Below are 19,803 nucleotides of genomic sequence, written 5' to 3' on the forward strand. Positions count from 1 at the left end.
TGCTTGAATTCTTAAAGGTTCTTATGAACATCAGCTTGTCAGTGGGGAACTGACAGATTGCAAATTTAACTTTACAGTGCACTGGCAGCATTGCATACAATGGCCTCATGTATGTTATAGAATTCCTCCTATTTACCTTAGGTTGAACAAAACAACCCAATGTATTTACTTATTATGACTTTTACTACATCTACATTGGTGCCCTGAAAAGGTCATTTATAGAGAGACCTCTTTCTCCCATTCCCTAAACACTTTATTGTACTGAACTTTTAAAAACTTTTATTCTCCAGAAATATTTCCTCCCTCCCTTTGTGTTCCTCTTGAGGATTGTTCATTTCAGCAGAATTCATGCTGAAAAGTAATTCAGAAAATAGGCTTGTATGCTATTTAGGGCATTTCCTAAGTCATCTTCATATTTTGGGCTGCCTATTAGAAGCAAAAGAAGGTGTTCACTTTTGGGCTCCTCAGCAAAGAAAGTCATTGACACACTGGTGAGAGTCCGGTGGAGGGTCACCACGGTGATTATGGAGCAAGAGCACATGACATCGAAGCAAAATCTTAGTTTATTCAGTCATGTGAAGACAGCTAAGGGAGCATCTTATTTTTATCTTCAACTATCAAATGGGAAATTATAGAGAAAACAGAACTAGACTGTGAGAAGAGTTGCACAGTGAAGAGAAGAGACACAAGGTGCGACATGAGAAAGTCTTATTAGATATAAGGAAAAACTTTCTCACTGGGAGGTCGCAAAGGTGCCCAGAGCAGCTGAGGAGTCCCCATCCTTTAAGACGATGAAAACTGGATAAGTCCCTGTGCAACTGCATCCAACTTTCCCCAGAGGCCTTCTCCAACCTGAATTATTCTGTGATTTCATGTTAACATTCCATATTGTGTTGACAAAGTATTATTTTACCTATCAAGGCTGTCTGGAATAGTTGGGGCATAATCCCAGGTAACTTCTTCTGCAGCAATGAAGTATTCCCAGCTTCTGACCATAAGGCGTTCTTTATAGGAGAGACGACTCTTCTTCACCTCCTTGTCCCCACAGTCTCTTATAGTGAGATAACCGTGCATTCCAGCTAATTGAGAAGAAACAGTACCACAGTGATTTTCCATTTTATGAACCCTTACCACTTCAACTGCATTTCTCATTTCTTTACCTAAGGTTGCCAGCAAGCATTTGTTCAACGGATAGCCACCTTTGCAGGCTTGAAAAGGCTGCACCTTTGTAGACTCTATAGGCTGGGAGCCTTCCAAGATGCCCATATTAATCAAAAGGAATACAGAAGCTCTCTCAGCTAACCCTCTTTGAAAATACCAGCTGAACAGACAGAAAGTAGTGTTTTGTTTTGTTTTTTTTTTTCCAAAACATGTCTTCCAGCTCTTGTAAGAGAGACTTTTCTCATTCTTTAAAACAGAATTCTGATCACTGCTGAGAGATACCCACTTTCAAATGATGAACAGCAAATATTTTCATCAGATTGAGTGTCCCTTAGCTGAAAGTGCTCAGTTTCTCAGGAAACATTACTCATTTAATAACAGTGCTTATATCTGAACAGTCCACAGAGACTTAGAGGCCGGAGTACTGATTCACTGTTGCTCTGTGATCTGCAAATAGCAGTAAAGCTGCAGATAAGAACCCTTTTTAGTTCATTGTGCACTTTGCATTCCAGCAGAATGCCCTGTTCTCCGGTGGTTGTAGTGAAATGACAGCCACCTCAGACACAGGAACTGTACCACTACAAAACAGTAGAAGCCATTTGGGACATAAAGAGAAGGACAACTCTACAGTTGCCTAATAAATAGGTGTTTCCTTGCCTTGCAGGTGCTTTTGGACAAGAGAAGATATCAGCCACCTTCCTTCCTCACTCACTGTCATGTTTACTGTGGTTGATGCTCCTCCTACTAGGTTAACGGTAGAAACTCGGCGGTGTCTTTGCTCCATGGACTGGCCATTGATATGAATGGAGAAAATTTCTGGCTTGGAACTCATTCCTATCAAATGCAAGCTAATGTTGTCATAGGCACAAGCCTCTAAATCTGAAAGAGAAATGAGAGCAGGGTTCAGAATACAGGCAAATCATGCAAGTTCCCTACACACACCAGGTCTGAAGTGAATATTCGCTCAAAACATTAAAAAAACTGACTCCTGTGATCAGTGTTTGTAACAAGAGGAAGTTTCAGAAGGTTGTATCTGTTCCATTTACCAAAATCCGGTACATCAGTGGAAAATAGGTGTTTAAATCTTACATGCAAGTGACAGCCTGACTTAGTGAGCTGGGGAAGAAGGAAGAAAACCAGTAGCCTCTTTTGGAAAGCTGACTGGTCCTTGTTTGGGGGGGAAAAAAACAACCAAAAACCAAAAATGAAAAAGGCAAGAATATAAGCTAAAGAATGAGGTTGTATCTAGTCACAGTAACTACCCTATCCAATATTTGTTTAAAACCCCCCACCTAAGACTTTTATATTTCCTCAATGAACTGGACAGAGAGATGAAAGTAGCTCCTTAGGAGAACATGGGCAAACACTAGCAACACAATAGCCACGTTACCACCTTCCTAGTCTTTTCCCACTAAATTGTCTAATTTAATGGTAACTGACTTTCCACATCTAGGAAGTTCTTCACCTAGTATGTTCTATATGCTGTAAAACCAGCAGTGCACTTAACCCCATCAGCAGAATAAAAATTAAAAAAAGAGGGATTTCTCATTTAGTAATCCTGTTCTTTGAGCAGAACTCTTCCAAGAAGTAATTTTGTTATTCTTATCAGCAACATGGCATGACTTCCAGCAGCACAGTCTCTCTTCTAGAATTTAGATGCTCACAGATATGTTCTACAAAAGGCTGTATCGCATTCCTCCACATTCCTGTTCTCTTGCATAAAAAACAAAAGTAATATGCAGTCTTCATCAATGTTAATTTCTTCCCACATAAGCCTGAACAGTACCTGGCAATGTTCCATCAATATAGCCGTTAATGGTGTACTTGAGTGACGTTGATTTTTGCCAACTCTTGTTTTCATCAAACACACCAAACATCAGTACATACTCCTTGTCGAAAAGTTTCTGTGACCCGTCCTCATTTAGGCTTCCTATGAAGAAGAAACAACAGGTCTTAATTTGAAGCAGAAGTGAAGCAGTTTTCACATCGATGTAGTGGCATTAATGTCTATTTAATGAGCTTGCTTCACACATTGGCATGTACTGGCTGAGCCTGAGCAAAACGAGACCTTAAGAATGCTCAGAGAGATTTTATTTCTGAAAGTACTTTGGGGTTGGGTAACCACGAAATCAAAAATCTGTAATATCCCAGAGGAGATTAAACAACATGCAGTGAATTGTCTCAGACAATTCTGGCAATGCATTACCTTAATGAACGGGAGCACCACACAGCCTCCTGTCCACAATCAGGCAGTGGACTCTCTCTTGAGACTGTGAGGCAAGGAGAAGAATGACGGCAGAGTCACCTGCAGCGTGAACACTGCCTTTTCAAGCACTACACTGAGGTCATCAGCTCCTTTAAAAAGCATAAAACCAACCACTCAGCAAACAACCTTTACTATACAGAAAGCTGACAAATACTGCCGAATTGGATCACTTATAAGAAACCATCTTGTTGAGTTTGTGATACAGGTGTGATTTCTGTCAACAAGTAGAACTCATTCTGGACATGCCACACAGAACTGGTGTGATTTTACTGATTCCTTCTGTAGATTGCTCACATCAAAACCTTTAATTTGCTACTTTCAATACGTAATCCAGGACTAAAACAGATGTCCCTCTGGACTGCAGGAACTAAAAATTTGGGAGCTTGCTGATTGTTCTACTTAGGAAGAGACACTGGCAGTGGAAGCAGTTATCTTTAATGTAATCCTTTTTACTTATGACAGGCTACAAAGTCCTGTTCTCCTGCACAGAAGTCTCAGATCAGAGGAATGTATCTGCTTGTCACACTAAGAACATTCAGTCAGTGCTTTAACTCAAAAGTCCACTTTTTAACCTTCTCAGGGTTATACCACCTGTGCTGCTCTTAACGTGTCAGGCTGTGGTGGGTTGACCCCAGCCAGCTGCCAAGCACCCACGCAGCCACTTCAATGTCCACCTCCAGTAGGACAGAGGAGAGAACAGGAAGAACAAAAGCGAGAAAACTTGTGGGTAGATAAAGATGGTTTAGGAGGTGAAAGAAAGAGGGGAAAACCACCCAACCAACACAAAGGAAATCTCTCATCATCTCCCACAAGCAGACTGATGCCCAGCCAGTCTCTCAGGAACAGCCACCTTGGAAGTCCTTCATTCTCCTGGCACTGCTCTTTCTTCCTCTACCTTCATTTTTATTGCCGAGAATGACATTACAAGGTAGGAGATATCCCTTTGGCCAATTTGGTTTATCTGTCCAGCTGTGTCCCCTCACAACCTCCTGCCCACCCCTGGCCAGCTAGCTGGGGAGATCTGAGCAGGAAAATGAGAAAGCCTTGACACTGTGCAAGCACTGTTCAGCAACAGCTAAAATATGGGTGTATTATCAACACTATTTAGCCACAAATCCAGAACACAGCACCATATGAGCTGCTGTGAAGAAATTAACTCCATACCAGCCAGACCAAGTACATGGGCACGTCGCACACCTACCACACGCAGTGCCTAGTCAAAGAAACCCTGTTCAGAAATTTAAAAATGTGAGTAGATAGCCATTTGTCTTTGCTCTAGCTAGAAACACATGCTCAAATCATCTTGAAGGTAGTGGTCAAACCAATCCATCTAAAACTCCTACCCAACTCAAGCCCACGGTATATGCATAAATTTGAGAAGCCTGGGAAGGAACGAAAGCAAGTAATTCCAAAGCATTTATCCAGATTCACTCCACCAATATGCCATAAAATGCGCCCATACACCCAAACGCAGACAAAGAAAACCCAAGAAAATTAGGAAAGCAACAAGTCCTAGATAATACTAAAAGGACTAATTCTCAAAAATCTTCAGGAGGAACGTAATTAATACTAATGCCACCCCTTTGAGGTGATACTTTGAGGCGTGTTCTGCAGTTAAATGGATATCTATCAGTGAGAAGAGTGCCCTTGTACAATCCACACTGCACCAGTTTTATGTTTATTTTCAGGAAAGCTTCAAGGTCCAAGTCCATGGAGTCTGCAGTCTATACAGAATGTCTGACTCAAACTGCAGGGAAAGAGGATCATGCTAAATAAGTCAGAGCTCTCAGTAAAAGGAGGATATATAACTTGGAATAAAACAGGATTTAAGGGATCAGCAAGTAGTTTCAGTAGCTTACACAGTGGTATGCTGTTTCAAACTCCCCTCACATCAGTGGCATGTACCTAGCAGTTATTTACAAGTCCTACAAAACACCCGTTCATATTAGCAGAGATTAAATTTAATGGCGGAAACTGCTAAAAATCTCAAGTCTCTGATCACGTGCAAAGAAATTTTCAAAGACCTATAATCTGCTCAAGTCTGGCCATATTTTCAAATGACTAGCAAAAGACACACTGCTCTGCGATTTCAAGTCCTTGTTACCAGAGCGTGGTGCAGCCTCTTGAGGCCTTTAAAAAGGTACGGGTAAAACAATTATTTCTTGCCTTCTTCTCTGGAGTGGCTGAACCATTTTGATTGAAGCTTAAAAAAAATATTTATTCTAAGACAGGAAATTTGAGGTCATATATTTAGCAGTTAAGCAACTGAAAATGCAACCACTATAGGCAGATGTATCTATTAACAGCACGTTCTGTCCATCCTATAATTATAGGATGGATCTGCCTGAAAGCTGGCATTAAAAAACTTTAACATCTAAGAGAAAGATGTTGAAAACCATTTACTTTACACTGCACGTAAAGATGTGAAAAGGAAAATAATATATCTTTCCTCATTACCATACAACCTTTATTAAGAAATGAAAGTATATTAGTAGTCTTAAATGAAGAAATGAAACTTATAGTAGTCTTAAAGCATTTCATTACCTTTTTTACAGATAAGCAGTGCTCCAATCAGACCAGAGTTAAAATCCATTGCCATGTTCTCATGAGAATAATAAGCATAAGTAAGACAAGGAAGGTCAGCTTCTCTTGGACCAACTTCTTCTGTTATATCCCACATATATGTGTAGACCTGGCCTGGAAGTACAGCATCATCTCGTTTTTCTGCAGATGACGTTCTGTCATCATACAGGGAGCCTGCCAAGAAAAGTCAATAGGGTGGCATGAAGACAAAGAGCAATTAAAGCATCTGTAATGCCATCCTACAATCAATTCCAAAAGCTTGGATTGTTCTTGCCTATATGATACTTCAGCTTCAAAGAGGTAAGTGATGATCCTCTCACAATGTGGAGAGTAACTGTTCCACCATCCTGTTTCTTACAGATTAAAGATTCCCTAGAACTGTCATCACTGCAGGGGGTTAGGAGGGCAGGAAGCTTCAGCCTCTGCTCACTGATACTCCTTGGAGGAATACCGTCCACTTTGTCAACTTTCTCATTGTCTCTCAAAGCTACTGCACAGACTAGCATCGCCTTGCTGCCTTAGATCTTTTGTGCACTGCGTATCAAGATGGCAGTAACGGCTCATATCTATGCCTACCATATCCAACAAACCTGCAGTACGACAAAGGGGAGCCAGAGAATCCAAATCCTAGGTGCAAAAGGCACATTAATAAGATAGTCAAACCGAACTCCTTATCACTTCCAATAACATGTGCTGTTCAGCTCCATGAGACGGGCTTGCAAAACTCTTTGTACTGACACAACAAAGCCTTGAATAAATTTGTAAACTGCAGGGCAGAGCTCTGGCTCAGCACCCAGGGCAGGGCAATCCAAGAAGCACAAACTCTCTCTGTGCTAGTGCAGACATTTAACTGTCAATTTGGTCACAGTTTATGATCTCTTCTTGCTAGTCTCATGAGGGTTCCAGGAACAAAACACCACAAAGCTGAGCATGAAATGCTGAGTATCAGAGCAACGTGATCAGCACTGTCAACTGCCTTTACCAATAATGCTTTGATTATGCTACCGCAAGGGATTTGGAAAAGTTTTTTTAAGACTTGTATTTAAAAGTTTACATGTCCTGAAATAGAATATTTTGCAATGAGATGGGGGTTGGACCAGATGACCTCTAGAGGTGCCTTCCAACCTCAACCAGTCTGAGATTCTGTGAAACAGTACTAGCACACAGGCAGCTGGTCAGGAAACTGTGTGTCAGATGACACTCCTATTCCTAGTGGTTCACTGCTCAACAAGAAAGGAGCTGGCAATGGGTGCAAAGTTTTAATCCAGGATCGACAGATATTTGTGTTACACATTCTCAAACATTGGTCTGGGGCCCTCTCAATATTTCATGCAGTAGTAAATGAACAAAACATGGAGGTTTTATAGTATTTACCTTCTGCATTTTTGTTGTAAACTACACCTTGGGCATGAATACTGACTGGCTTGTCAGCCATATTATTAAGGTGAACGACTAAAGTGTCTCCCACTTCAGCACGCAGAGTTGGTCCCAGAAGTCCTGTAGTTATTCAAGATAAAGAGAGTGGAAAATGTGAGCAAAACAGTATGTTTAGTGAAACAGAGTTCTCTTCCCCGCATTAGGAAATGTGAGCTCTCAAAGTACAAGTTGCAGAATACAGGCAGAGAACGTAACACCACTGCAGTGAAGATTTACCCGTAAAAAGGCATGTGGGGATTTAAAACCTGCAGCTCATAGTCAGGAATGTTATACATTGTATATCTGGCAACTAGCGCTTAAAAATCACAGGAAAATGGTAGATTTGGGAAAAAACCCCCAGTTATTTCCAGATACAGAAAATTTATCAAAAGGTTCATGTTGACATTCATTGGGAATTTCTATGAATCCTTCACATATGATTTAATTAAACAGTTTTAGGAAGGCAGACATTTTATAATTTAAGAATTTAGAGAAAGGCATTCAAGCACATCTCTTTGAATAGCACTCTCAATGGCAAAAGTCACAGAACAAAAAGATCTTTCAATCCCAAAATGTTATCTAAAGAAATCATCAGTTCCATGCTGCAAATTTCCTGAGGCATAGCCTGCAAAAGGTTTCAAGAGGAGCTTGTATCCCTACTCCTTAGGTTGCAAAAATAAGCAATGGAAGAAAACTGCTAAGACAACCTTTGGCTTGTTGGCCTCTTGTAACTATTTTGTAAACTTCTTTCTCTGAAAAGAAAGAAGCAGTTTCAGAAAACACAGGAGAACAAACAAAACTGGAAGGAATCAGATCATAGACTAGACCTTTAGTGCAACTTGTAACAATTTCATATCAGCAACTTCACACACATTTACTTTGAAATCTAAATCTGAACATCTAACATCTGAAGTTATTTTATCTATTAATATGAAACACAGACTTTATAAGTACTCTGCATAAGTATCAGGACACAAGTACCATACTTACGTATGGTGTAAGTACAAGGACTTGCCTCCATCCATTTAAAGTGTCTTCAAGCAGCAAGACACGCAAAGGCAAGGGAACATCTTTCACACCCAACCTCACAGTTTTCCTTTCCACTGATCTATCAGAAACATAGCAGGCCTTGAGCTCCTTCCATGTGAATTTCTAGTGTCAGCTCTGTGACTGCCACACAAGTCTAAATGTGTATGGGAAGTCTCATCAGATGCTGAAAACAAAGGGAACAACTTTGTACCGTGCAACTAATTTGCAGATAGGACTGAGCCCCGGCCTCTGAAAATCCAACGTCTCTGCGGCCTTTGAAAGCTTAGTGCCCTGTAGAGACCTCATCCCTGTGCCTATTTGGTTTATGTGCAAAACAATGGACACAAAAATGCAAGCTTGCTTAGCTTGTTACTGGCTTTGTAACAAACGACAAATAAAACCACTCCGAACATTTTCTTCCTGTTTACCTGCAAATATATTTGCCGGCTTTTCTTTTTTAAAATCGACTTCATATTCTCTGTAAGAAATTTTCTTAAACACAGGATCTGAATGTTCCAATCTGAAACCAAAAGAGTTACAAAAAAATTTAAAAGGACAAAGATTCCCAGAGATGTCATGGCTGTTTAACGGGTATCTCAGAACATGAATCCTGCAGTTACATTCAATCACTTACACATTTTGCTGAAGGCAAGGCACACAGTCCAACTCTTTGTAGTGTCCTCCTCTCTCCCTCTTACTCTATTGAATCTATGACGTTCCTGAGCTAGGCCATTCCATGCCAGACATTCAATTACAGTACCCAGTACAGTTTAACCCCGATTTTGCTGGTGATTCCTATATGTCATTTTGATCCTGCGATGAAGATCTTTGTTTTGTCCATTTAAGACACAGAGGAAGATGTCTTGACCATGCTTAACCTCGAGAGCATCTGACAAAGCACTGAAAGAAACCTGCATTTCTCTTTACTCAGCCCCATGCTTGAACTTTAAGAATCAGCACAAGGATTCTGAAACAGCATTAACAGCAAGCTCCTGCAACAGCAGTGACCTTGGAGGCAAGCACAAAACCGTTCCCTGACAACAACTAAAGATCTCACAGCAAGTCAGAAAACAGCTTTCTGAGAAACACTGCAAGTGTCCTTAGCGTTGGTTTGTAGATGAATCGGGCACCCGGTAGACCACACGATGTTTCCTTAGAAAATATTTAGGCAAGCAAAAGGAAATCAGCACACAACACATCTGGAGTGGAAATAATGATGAAGAGAGGGCCGAAGGGATAACAGCTTGTATTTAGTTTCACATTTACCGGTTGATTTCTTATGTATGATGACTGGATTCAACAGTAATTCCACTTGTTTTTTCAATAATGCCCTTTCAGGCACATTTAACAGTGGGGAGCTGATGGGCTGCTCAAGCACAGAGAGGGTGGGCAGAGATAACACAGTGCGCAACTTCAGTGACATCCAGGGTCCATAAGGGGGAGATGTCTTTTTGTAGACATCTTTTGTAAATCCCTCTGCGACACGTTCTTGCGAGAGAAGCGTCAGGCAGAAGCGGTTCATGTTTCAATTCATTCTGCTCTCTAAAGTCACTGACAAAATCTTGTTTCACTCTTTAAGGAGAAGGACCTGATCCCCAACCTTCATTGCCAAGTGCTGCTGTAACGCAGCAATGCTCAACACAACACACATATAAGACTATGGGGTAGAAGGGGAAATTTTTCAATGCCAATTTTATAGCTAGAAGGAACAAAATACGTAGCTTACTAACACTTCAGAAATCTCAGACTACGCAAGCAGCTCTAGTTAGGTAGCTTTTGAGAATGGCAGCAGCAGTGCTGCATGAACAGATAATACATTTTCCCTTTGCTCTGAAGTGTCTTATCACTTGTACATGGCGACAAATCTCCTCAAAGATAAGACAACTGACACTCAGAGAAGTTAAGCGTCGTTTTCTAGCCTCTCTGACTGGAAAATTAAGGAAATAGTTCAGGAGGAACGCATTTTCAGCCTCTCTTCAGTTATTTAGAGCCAAAAGCAGCAAAGTATCAGATTCCTACGCTGTATTTAGACATTCAGCTTCTAATGAAATCAGAGCACGTTACATACCCAAATGCCTTTGGGATCCAAGCCATTAGCTTTTCCTTAGTGTTGGTTTTTCATTTTTTTTGAGTTAAATTTCTATAAGCTCTACAAAGTTCATCAGACCTGCTTGGGATGTGACTCGCTTTAAATACTTATGTGAAATATTTCAATAGGCACTGTGTATGAAAAACTCTTAGCTAAGCAGAGGGTACCTCAGCTGAGGTTTGAGGCAGTTCTGTGGGTGTGTACTGCATGAAAACAGTCTATCCACAATGTGATGCTTAATGAAACAGCAGCTGATGCTTATATTGATGCATCCAGTGCAGAGGAGAATGAAGTTCCAAGTACTAAATTCACATGTCTGCATCAATACTTAAAATGGCATTTGATTTCATATTCCTACATTTAAATCCTGTTTTTGTCTGTCTTGGCAGTTTGACATTATGCTTATACCAGTTGTATTAAACTTCCAAGAGGAGTTTTAAAATCATAGAAACTTTGGTTTAATTAAGTCTTGAAAAAAAGAGTAGTTAGAAAGTCTAAATCTGAACTGGAAAGTCCTTTCCATAACATCCAGAAATGCAATACATATTAAAAAAAAAAAAAAGAATCATGAAATAAACAAGCCATCCACAGAATAAAAAAATGCAGTAGTATCCAAATACACCTTTCAATGTAGGAGAACAAGTAACTTGTACCATTTCATGCCACTTCATGAACAAAAGCTGTGTATGGCATAAGAATGAAGCCTAATTTAAACAGAATTCTGAATTACACCCAAGTTTTGTCATCTACAGCATTGCACTTGCAGTGTTTATAATCCTAAGGATAATAGTGGTAATGCAAATAAGATACTTTATATGCTTGATTGGCATATGCATGTGGGCTGGCCGTTCTGCAATTCTATCTGAAAAAATAGGAAATTAGTATTTTCACTTAATGAAGTACAGCAATGCTTGATCCTACCACCTTTACTCGGCAGAACTCAGGACAGACATTTCACAAAAACTACTGAACAACTCAGAAGCAACATAGCTAGTTCCAAAGTTCACCAGCCTCTGATTTAAGTGAAAGTGATAGTATCCATATTGGAACATATTTATTCCTTCAGCAAATTCTAAAGTCTGAATGTTTTCAAAATCTTACCAAAGCATGGCTCAACATTGCTCAAAATCCATATACCTAAAATTACATTAAAACAACCAAAACAGCAAACATCAACCCACACAGAAGATGATAAAGCAAGCTCTGGAACATATTTACAAAAGTGCTCTGGAAACAAAAGTAATTCTACCCACTAATGAAGTAAATAAAAAGGAGCTTTTAATACTTCACTGGCTCCAGTTCAAATCATGCTGTTCAAAGTCACACAAATTCCTCTGAAGCCAATAGATCAGGCTCTAAAATCCTCCTGAGCTCTAAAATTCCACAGGAGTTGAGACAGATAAAATACTTTCAGTCACAAGAGAGGACTATTTTCATCCTTCTTATCCTGTACGTTCTTACCTGGACTTTTCCTCAGATTCCGGTTTGTAGGTCCAGCTAGTGATCTGAGCAGCTATATAGTGCTCCCTGACCTTCATAGCTCCCACCACAAGCTTCTCTGAGTCTGGCCACCATGAACCAAGCAGAAGCAAGAGAAAAAGACGCATGCAGTGGAGTGTCATGGTATAGATGCCTGTTGATGCTGCTCTGGAAGTCAAGGCAGAAACCGCTGCTTTTATTGCTGTTGCTGCTTCTAACTTCCCCTCAGAAATGAAATAATTATGATGCAAGAGGGTAACAGCATTTGCTACGCTCAGGTCATTGCTCTTCACCTCCTCCTCCCCTTGCTGACAGGGATCCAAATAGAGATAAAAAAACCTGTTTAAACTACCTTCCCTCCCCTCCTCCACACCATCTTCAGTGAGCACCAAGGAGAAGCAGCTTCAGCCCCATTACAAACTGTGGTTGGGTCATTGTCTACTGAAGCAGCAGGGTATCAGAGGCAGAAAACAATTACTTACTTACAATTACAGGATATTTGAGTTGCATAGTTAGGAAGAAGGGGGGCATATTTTCTATCTTCGCAGAAAACAGAAACGCAGCACACAGCTGGCACTGATGGAAATTTCCCAGTTAGATGCTACATCTCCTAAGAAATCATTCCCAGTTAGAAAGCAAAATGCTGAGGGATTAGGTGTGGGGACTAGAAGAGCTAAGTCCAGTTCAAATCTAGTACATACACTACATACTCAGAATAGTAAGCCCGTAACCTTTCCAAATATGTTGTCAGCTTCAGTTTGGTTCCTACTACACTCAAGTATCTCAGGTATTGGATAACGAACTGGCTTCTCAGTGGCAGGTAGGTGACAGGTCAGCCTGAAGACTTGCTCATAGTCAGAATCCTTCTAATTCAGTCTTGATTAGGATCTGTTGGCATTTATCTAAAGAGAAATGATTAAGAAAATACCTTTTGATAAGCTAACTCCAAATATCAACTATATCACCAGAAACGTTTCCCTGGTTTTGCCAGTGCTGAGTTTGTCAAAACAACAAGAAAATTGTTGAGTGTGTTTTCCATACACTGGGATTACTGGAAGAAGAAAAACCCCCCACCTATTTTTTTCATGGATAAAAGATCACAATAACTTTTTCAATAATGTTTTGCTAATGTTTCCATGGAAAAAGTTACCTAAAAACCCAAATCAAAATAATTCAACTCCAGATCCAGATGAAAATAAGGACATTTCCTCAGACTACTTCAAAAGAAAACCTGATCTAGATTTGACATATTGTTCAATAGCAGAATGGTCTAACTGGCAGCTTGGTTAGTTCTATCCAAACTATATAGTACCACATGGCCTTAGGAGAGACTGGGGAAATGGTTGGAAAAAGATTGATGAAGACCAATAGCTAAATGCTCCCTAGCAAACTTCAGAATAGTTTGGTGCCTAAACCTGAAAACAATTGCGATCAGTTGGACAGCGTAAGACTACAGACATCATGGTACAGTTTCATGGCAGCAAATTGAACTTAAATTACCTCCTACTGCACCTGCGTGGAGCTAATCACTTGTTCCCATGAGCTGCTTTGACATACACATTATGTATGAAAAGGATTCACAACCCAGAATCCAGCAACAATGAAGTTGGACCAGAATGTATGCACTGATATTGAAGAGAAAATCTTTGGTAAACACAGTATTTAATTACTAATTGATTATTGTTCTGATTGAAGAACTCACCATAATCCTTGGTAAACTATTTCAGTAATTTTTAATTAGAAAGTTATGATATTTGTCTCATTTCTACTCTGGTCCCAATCTCATCTCTGGCTCAGGATCTATTTCAATGCTGGTGCTTAAGAGTTTGATAGTTGATGTGAAAATACCTATAATTTAGATTTTAGGAAATAAATCTCTGGGCAGATAGACAATTCCTTCCTTCAATCCACAACTGATGGGAAGCAGCTGCTGCTGAAGCGCCTGGCACATTGTGTTGATTCTAAACCATTCTCACTGTTAAGTTAGCTTGTCTCATCTCCAGGTCTTCAACATTCGTACAGAAGCACACAGAAAATATCACACATCTTTATCAGAAAGAAACTGATCTGTGTTTGAGTCCAAACTCCACCCACTGGGCTTTACAACACTGTTCCTAAAGCTCCTTCCCATACAGGGGTTTGAAGACCACATATTCTTATGTGACTGGCTGAGAAGATGGAACTGAAATACACTTTAAACGAGTCTTCCTGTAATTCTGTTTAATGAACAAAGTATTTGAATTTGAATTTTCCATTATAGGTTTTTAATACTTAATTCTTCCCTGTAATAAAAGCTAAAAGGTTGCAGGCTAAAAATTAATACTCAGAATACCTGCTTAAAACCCCTTGCTTTGTGACTGTGAGCTAGGAATCATCAAAGCTGACATCAATGAGTTACTTCCCTTTTATCCATTTTGATGAATTTGGGGGTTACATTTTTTCAAATTTCTTAGCCAATGAATCGTGCAGTACCAATCAAATGGTAAAAGAAACTAAAAATGTGTTACAACAGTGAAATTACTTTTACAAGGGTGGCTGATAATCCTGATAGTTTTAAAGAAGAGTAGCAAATTAGACCAGATATACTTTCCATTAAACTACATGGATTAGCATGTATTACCCTCTTTAATCCTTTAAGAACAAAAAGTCCAATATTGTCTACCCCCTTATTTTCTTCTCTTCCTGTAGAAGGATTCTCTTAGAATCAATGTAAGGTTGAGCTGCCTGAAATTATCTGGGTCAGCCTGGTTTTTTTTTTTAATTTTTAATTTTCTTTAAGCTATTGCATTATGTTATCTCCTAGACCGAGGCTTTGGGAAGTTTCACAGTGTTCTGAAAATCATTATTAATAATCCAAAGATCTTGTTCTCTTTCACCTGGCCATTAATTTCTGATATGTGCAATTATATCCTCTGTCTGACATGGTGGAAGTCTCAATATATGCACATAATTTTTTAGAGAGCATTGGTTGCCTGCAAGCTATTACTAGTAGTCACATGACAAGTGACTACAGAATACATTCTTCAGGCTGAAGTCTTCCAAGACAGTGCAACTTTATTGTCTATTAATCTATATAGCCATAATCTTAGCTTCTTCAAAACACTGCACATGCAGCAAACTTCATATTTGATCCTCATTACTTACTCATGCGTTTAAATGTAATTTACATTTGGTCACCAGCAACATCAAAAGATCTTGTGGGCAAAAGCCATTCATGGAAGAGCACAGGTCTAGTCCATGCTGGCAAAACAATCTCTGCAGCACGATGAACAATGTTATTCCCAAAACTAAACAGTAGCTTTGGATGTACTGATAGCGAGATGCCAGATGAAAAGAAAGCATGGAAAGAGAAGCATAAACAATGCTTTTTAACACTAAAAGCTGGTCTTGCATCTTCAAACTGCGGAAGGTTACTGTCTGTTCTGACACCCAGTAATTATGATCCTGATTCTTGTTATGCTATATGCGAAAACATACTAAGAGTGTATGCACAGTACTGCTCTAAGGCTTTAAAACTAACTGGAATTGCCAATTTTTCACCCAGAATAGCCTAGGCTGAGTCTGAGCAATCAGGAACAAATAATTCTTTTTTTTAAAAGAGCTGTAAAAGTGGTGATTTGCAACTTTCCGCAAATTACAGATCAGGAGCCACCATAAACTTGGTTCTACTTCATCACAAATACTATCCTATCCTTGCATTTGCTAGCAGGCAGCCATACCCTGATAGCTGCCATCAGTTCTAACAGTTGTATTATAGAGGCTGGGAGGGAGCTCGTATAGAGAAGTTGTAAAACAATTATTGAATTGGTTACTAATAATGCCCTCACGTAGATCTCTCTGTCAAACACACAACTAGATGCCCAACAGTCCAGCAAGCATACTTTGTTTAGTGCAGGGTGAAAGGACTTTCATAGGCAAACCAGGAGTTAATTATTGATCAGCAGTGAACACATCGTTCTGAAGTAGGTAAAAGACAGAGGGTGCACTTACCAGGTCTGCCAGGCACAACTCGGAACAGAACCCATCAGATAAATATCTTCACTTCTGCAAGAAGGCACTAAAGCCAAGAAAGGTTAATCTGTGAAACGGCTCATTTTATAAGTTTAAAGTAGATGTTCTATATCAAAAACCACATGAGCAGGCAAAAAGAAAAGATGGCAGAGGAACTCAGGCTTCCTTTCAGCCAACAACTTACTCAAAAGGCATACATACATGCATTTTGCATTTGATGGCAGCTGATCTATGAGCACATTCTGCATAACTGCTAGAGGAAGGCAGGCTGTGCAACTTGTGTGGGGGCACACACACCACAAGGCAGTAGATGCAGAACAGTATTTCAGACTGTTCTGGTGCTAAAGGCTTCAGGAGACAGATAACCACATTGATTTAAACCTAAAGACATTCACATGCTCTATTTTTCCTGTATTTTTCCTTAGCAGAAAAGCAAGTGTCCTTGATTAGAACTGGGTGTTTCCCCAGTCAGTATGTTTCCCAAAACCAATTATTTAGCAGGACCTGAAACTATTTACACAGAAACGCTGAATTCAATAAAGTTTCAGAGAAAAAGAAATATGTGAATTTTCTAAATATTATAAAACCTAATTTCAGTGCTTTAACAAATTTTGTCTAAGACCACTGGCTTTTGGTCTGGAAAAAAAAATCATTTTAAGGAACAAAAAGAAAAATACACTAGCTTCCTCTCTTCAACAACATTAATAACGTCGCACTCAAAATTCTAGACTGACCCAAAAGAAGCCTTTTTTTTTTTTTTCCCTCTGTGCATTTAATTTTTGCCAGAAAATTTTCAGTTTGGCTCCACAAAGAATTTTGCTCCCACTCTAAACCATGTTTGTGTTCTCTGTGTTCCAGTTTGTCTTCTTTACTACAGAGATTTGTTTATTTGCCCAGGCTTAGAACTGATATGCTAAATGAGCCCAGCTGCCCTCCTGCTAAGTCAGTCTAGCAGCACATTCAACTTGGCTTGTTTTCAGGGGGGAATAAAAGTAATAAGATCAATGCCCACAGCATGATGTTAACCAGGTGGTACAGGATTGCAAGAGTTTGCAACTAGGAAGATTTGCATCTTTTTATCATAAATACTTGTTGGAACTGAAAGTGGATTATCAAAAAAGAGAGCCTCTTATCAAGTTGTATACATACCTACTTCCAACAATAGGTATGATACTTGGGGTTCATTCACTTTTTCTTCTTTCACATGGTTGCATTTTCTACATCCAGGTATCTTTTTTTTTTTTTAAAAAAAAGTACACTTGGAACAATTCTTAGGAATTACCAGCAGAGAAGGTTAATTTCCAATAGGAAGCTGATAGCTTTCAGGAAACATGAAATCAATAAGCTTTTAGCATAATAAGACACTACATTACTCTGTCCCTACGGACTTTACAACACCAAGACAAACTGAAGGCATTCTACTTCTCTAGCAACAGATCAGGCTGTTCGTTAGCAAGCTGGCTAAACAAGCTCCACTTTCCCATACCTAAAAATGCAGCCACAAAAGGACAAAGCTGAAACTGCCCTCATTCTTTAACTCTATTTCCACCCTTCATTATTTATAGGTCAGACTTTGATTAGACTTTTAGAAGACTGAATACAGAAGTGCACGTCCCATGTATCGCTTGGAAGCTACCGCTTTGATCTTTTAATTCTATGTTTATTTTATTTAAAGCAAGTATTTTTTGTATTTTTAAAAGTATTTCATGTAAATGGAGGACTAGGTATCTTAGATTTGACAACAGAGCTTGTGACGATCATAACTCATTCCCTTAACTTTGGTTCAGATTCAGTGGAATTAAAATTTCACCCACATCTTCACTGCATGCAGCACCTGTAAACTAGAATGCACTCAAAGTCCAAGATCAAGAGATAGAGATCTAGAAGGCAAATAAAGAGCCACAAGAACTGTAAGACATGCAGTAGGAAAGGGACTCCAGCAGAGCAGAACTTCCCAGGAGCTATTTTGAGGTAGAGGCAAGATTCAGACAATTAATGACCATGTAGGATTTGCCAGAAGCTATAACTGGTTACTGTGTTTGCATGTGTTTATAGCAGCAATCTTCACTTCTCACAGGAATTTTTAATACTAGTCCCGAACAGAAGAAAAGGATTAACATCCAGTACAACAGCTGCAAGTGAACCCAGGTCAGATTTGCTTGCTCAGGTGCAGCCACTTTGATATCCAGCCAAGCAGAGCACCACGCATCAGGTTTTGTAATACTAGATATTTCTGTGCTACAAATGCCCCAAGACATTAAATATCATGGTGCTGATGGAAGCCATTGGCAAGTTCTCTTGCAGTTCTGCTGCTCCTCTGTTCTTCTGCTAGGGTGAGAGAAAAGTGCCTTCATCAGTTTATACTTAAAAAAAATAAATCATGGCACTTAGTTCCGTCAGCAGCCTGATGAAGAAGAATGTGATATGTGTTAACTCAACATACTAGAGACCAGTGAAAGGCTAATCCACCAAAGGAGAACAGACACCTTTTAGGGAGAAGGATGTTTCAAAAGATTCTGACAGAGCAAAGAAAAAAACCCACTATACATCACTGCTGGTTATTTTAAGTCATACTACCTCTTCGCTCGCCCCCCAAACCCCCCTATTTGTTGGGGGGAGGACAGCTACTTCCTTTGTTACCAAAAATCCCAAAACAACTTTGAGATTAGTCTGATAGGGAAAATCCTACGGCATGACTCAGTGGGTGTGGTTAAGTTTTACCAGGTTTCAGCTAGCATTACTCTTCACTTCTATAGACATTGCTTAAGATATTGTCCAAGAAAGAGGAAGTGAAGATAGTATCAAAAGAGGAAAGCCAATTTAAGCATCGTACACAGAACTTGATTACAGGCTCTCATGTAAGTAATAGCATGGTACAGGGGACAGCCAAGACAGGAACCAGTTGTGCCAGGACAGGGACCAACCTTCCTACCCAACAGTAAATTCAGTCAGTTGCAGACACCCAACTTCAGATTACCTCGTAGAATGCAAGTTGGATGTCTGGGAGACAAAGATGATGTCCTGAAAGCTAAAGAGAGTTTAAGGGAACCTAATAAATATGAACACACACACACACACACACCCCTATGTATGATGGTCCTTTCTTCCCATTTTCATGAATGAAAAACCCACATTTTTATAAGGCAGAAAGTGGCTGCTAAAGCCTGGATGCATCTGCAGTCTCTGAATTCATAAACCACTCTGTCTATATTTACCCCCAAAAGGAAACCATGCTATTAGACTACCAGTTAGTGCAGTTGAGGCAGACAAGTAATCGAGATTAAACCTTGCTCTACCATAGCAATCTTCTCCCTCTACCCCCAAGCTGTAATTTTGTCAGTAAGACTTGTTCTCACCATTATTACAAGATGAACAGATTACATACTAATATTCCTCCTTTGTCTCCCAAAAAGTTCCATTTTAAAACACTAGTCTTGCGTAAATCTAAATCACTTTTCAAAGCTTAGTTAGTTAGATGTTTTAGTTTAAGATGTAGTCAAACTTTCCTAACAAGATGACCACTTATTTTCTTTCAGCTTTCAAAATCCTCCTCCAGCTAGAGGAAACATAACCAGTCATAACTAGGAAAAAACCACGTAACTCTCAAGTGAATTTAAATGGAAGGAAAATAATCAAAAATTTGCATTTTCAGGAACTGGCAATGAAGCCTAAAGCATTAGGCTTCTACTAGGAAAGTAGATTTTAGCTTCCAATATAGACAAAAATAATCTTCTGTTGAAAGAAAAGTGAAGGAATTATGGAGAAAAAA

At 39.5% G+C, this 19,803-nt stretch overlaps 1 protein-coding gene across 3 annotated transcripts in view; it reads right to left on the bottom strand.

Moving 5' to 3' along the window:
- The window catches only part of F5 (coagulation factor V), a 45,964-nt gene that overhangs the window by 24,294 nt on the left and 1,867 nt on the right, over positions 1 to 19,803 (bottom strand). Inside the window, exons 3-11 of one of the 3 annotated variants that reach the window (XM_074852520.1) lie at positions 16,014 to 16,080; positions 12,755 to 12,925; positions 12,006 to 12,191; positions 8,884 to 8,975; positions 7,385 to 7,507; positions 5,972 to 6,184; positions 2,948 to 3,091; positions 1,819 to 2,040; positions 914 to 1,079 (exon numbers count right to left, since the gene is read on the bottom strand). In XM_074852520.1, the coding sequence (XP_074708621.1) occupies positions 914 to 1,079; positions 1,819 to 2,040; positions 2,948 to 3,091; positions 5,972 to 6,184; positions 7,385 to 7,507; positions 8,884 to 8,975; positions 12,006 to 12,166 (1,121 nt within the window). In that variant the 5' untranslated portion in view covers positions 12,167 to 12,191; positions 12,755 to 12,925; positions 16,014 to 16,080. Of the gene's footprint in view, positions 1 to 913; positions 1,080 to 1,818; positions 2,041 to 2,947; positions 3,092 to 5,971; positions 6,185 to 7,384; positions 7,508 to 8,883; positions 8,976 to 12,005; positions 12,192 to 12,509; positions 12,636 to 12,754; positions 12,926 to 16,013; positions 19,757 to 19,803 lie in introns of those variants that run through there. The other 2 variants (XM_074852525.1, XM_074852534.1) reach the window with 2 other exon arrangements.

This window comes from Strix uralensis, chromosome 2 (assembly GCF_047716275.1).
Source record: "Strix uralensis isolate ZFMK-TIS-50842 chromosome 2, bStrUra1, whole genome shotgun sequence".
Classification (NCBI taxonomy): domain Eukaryota; kingdom Metazoa; phylum Chordata; class Aves; order Strigiformes; family Strigidae; genus Strix; species Strix uralensis.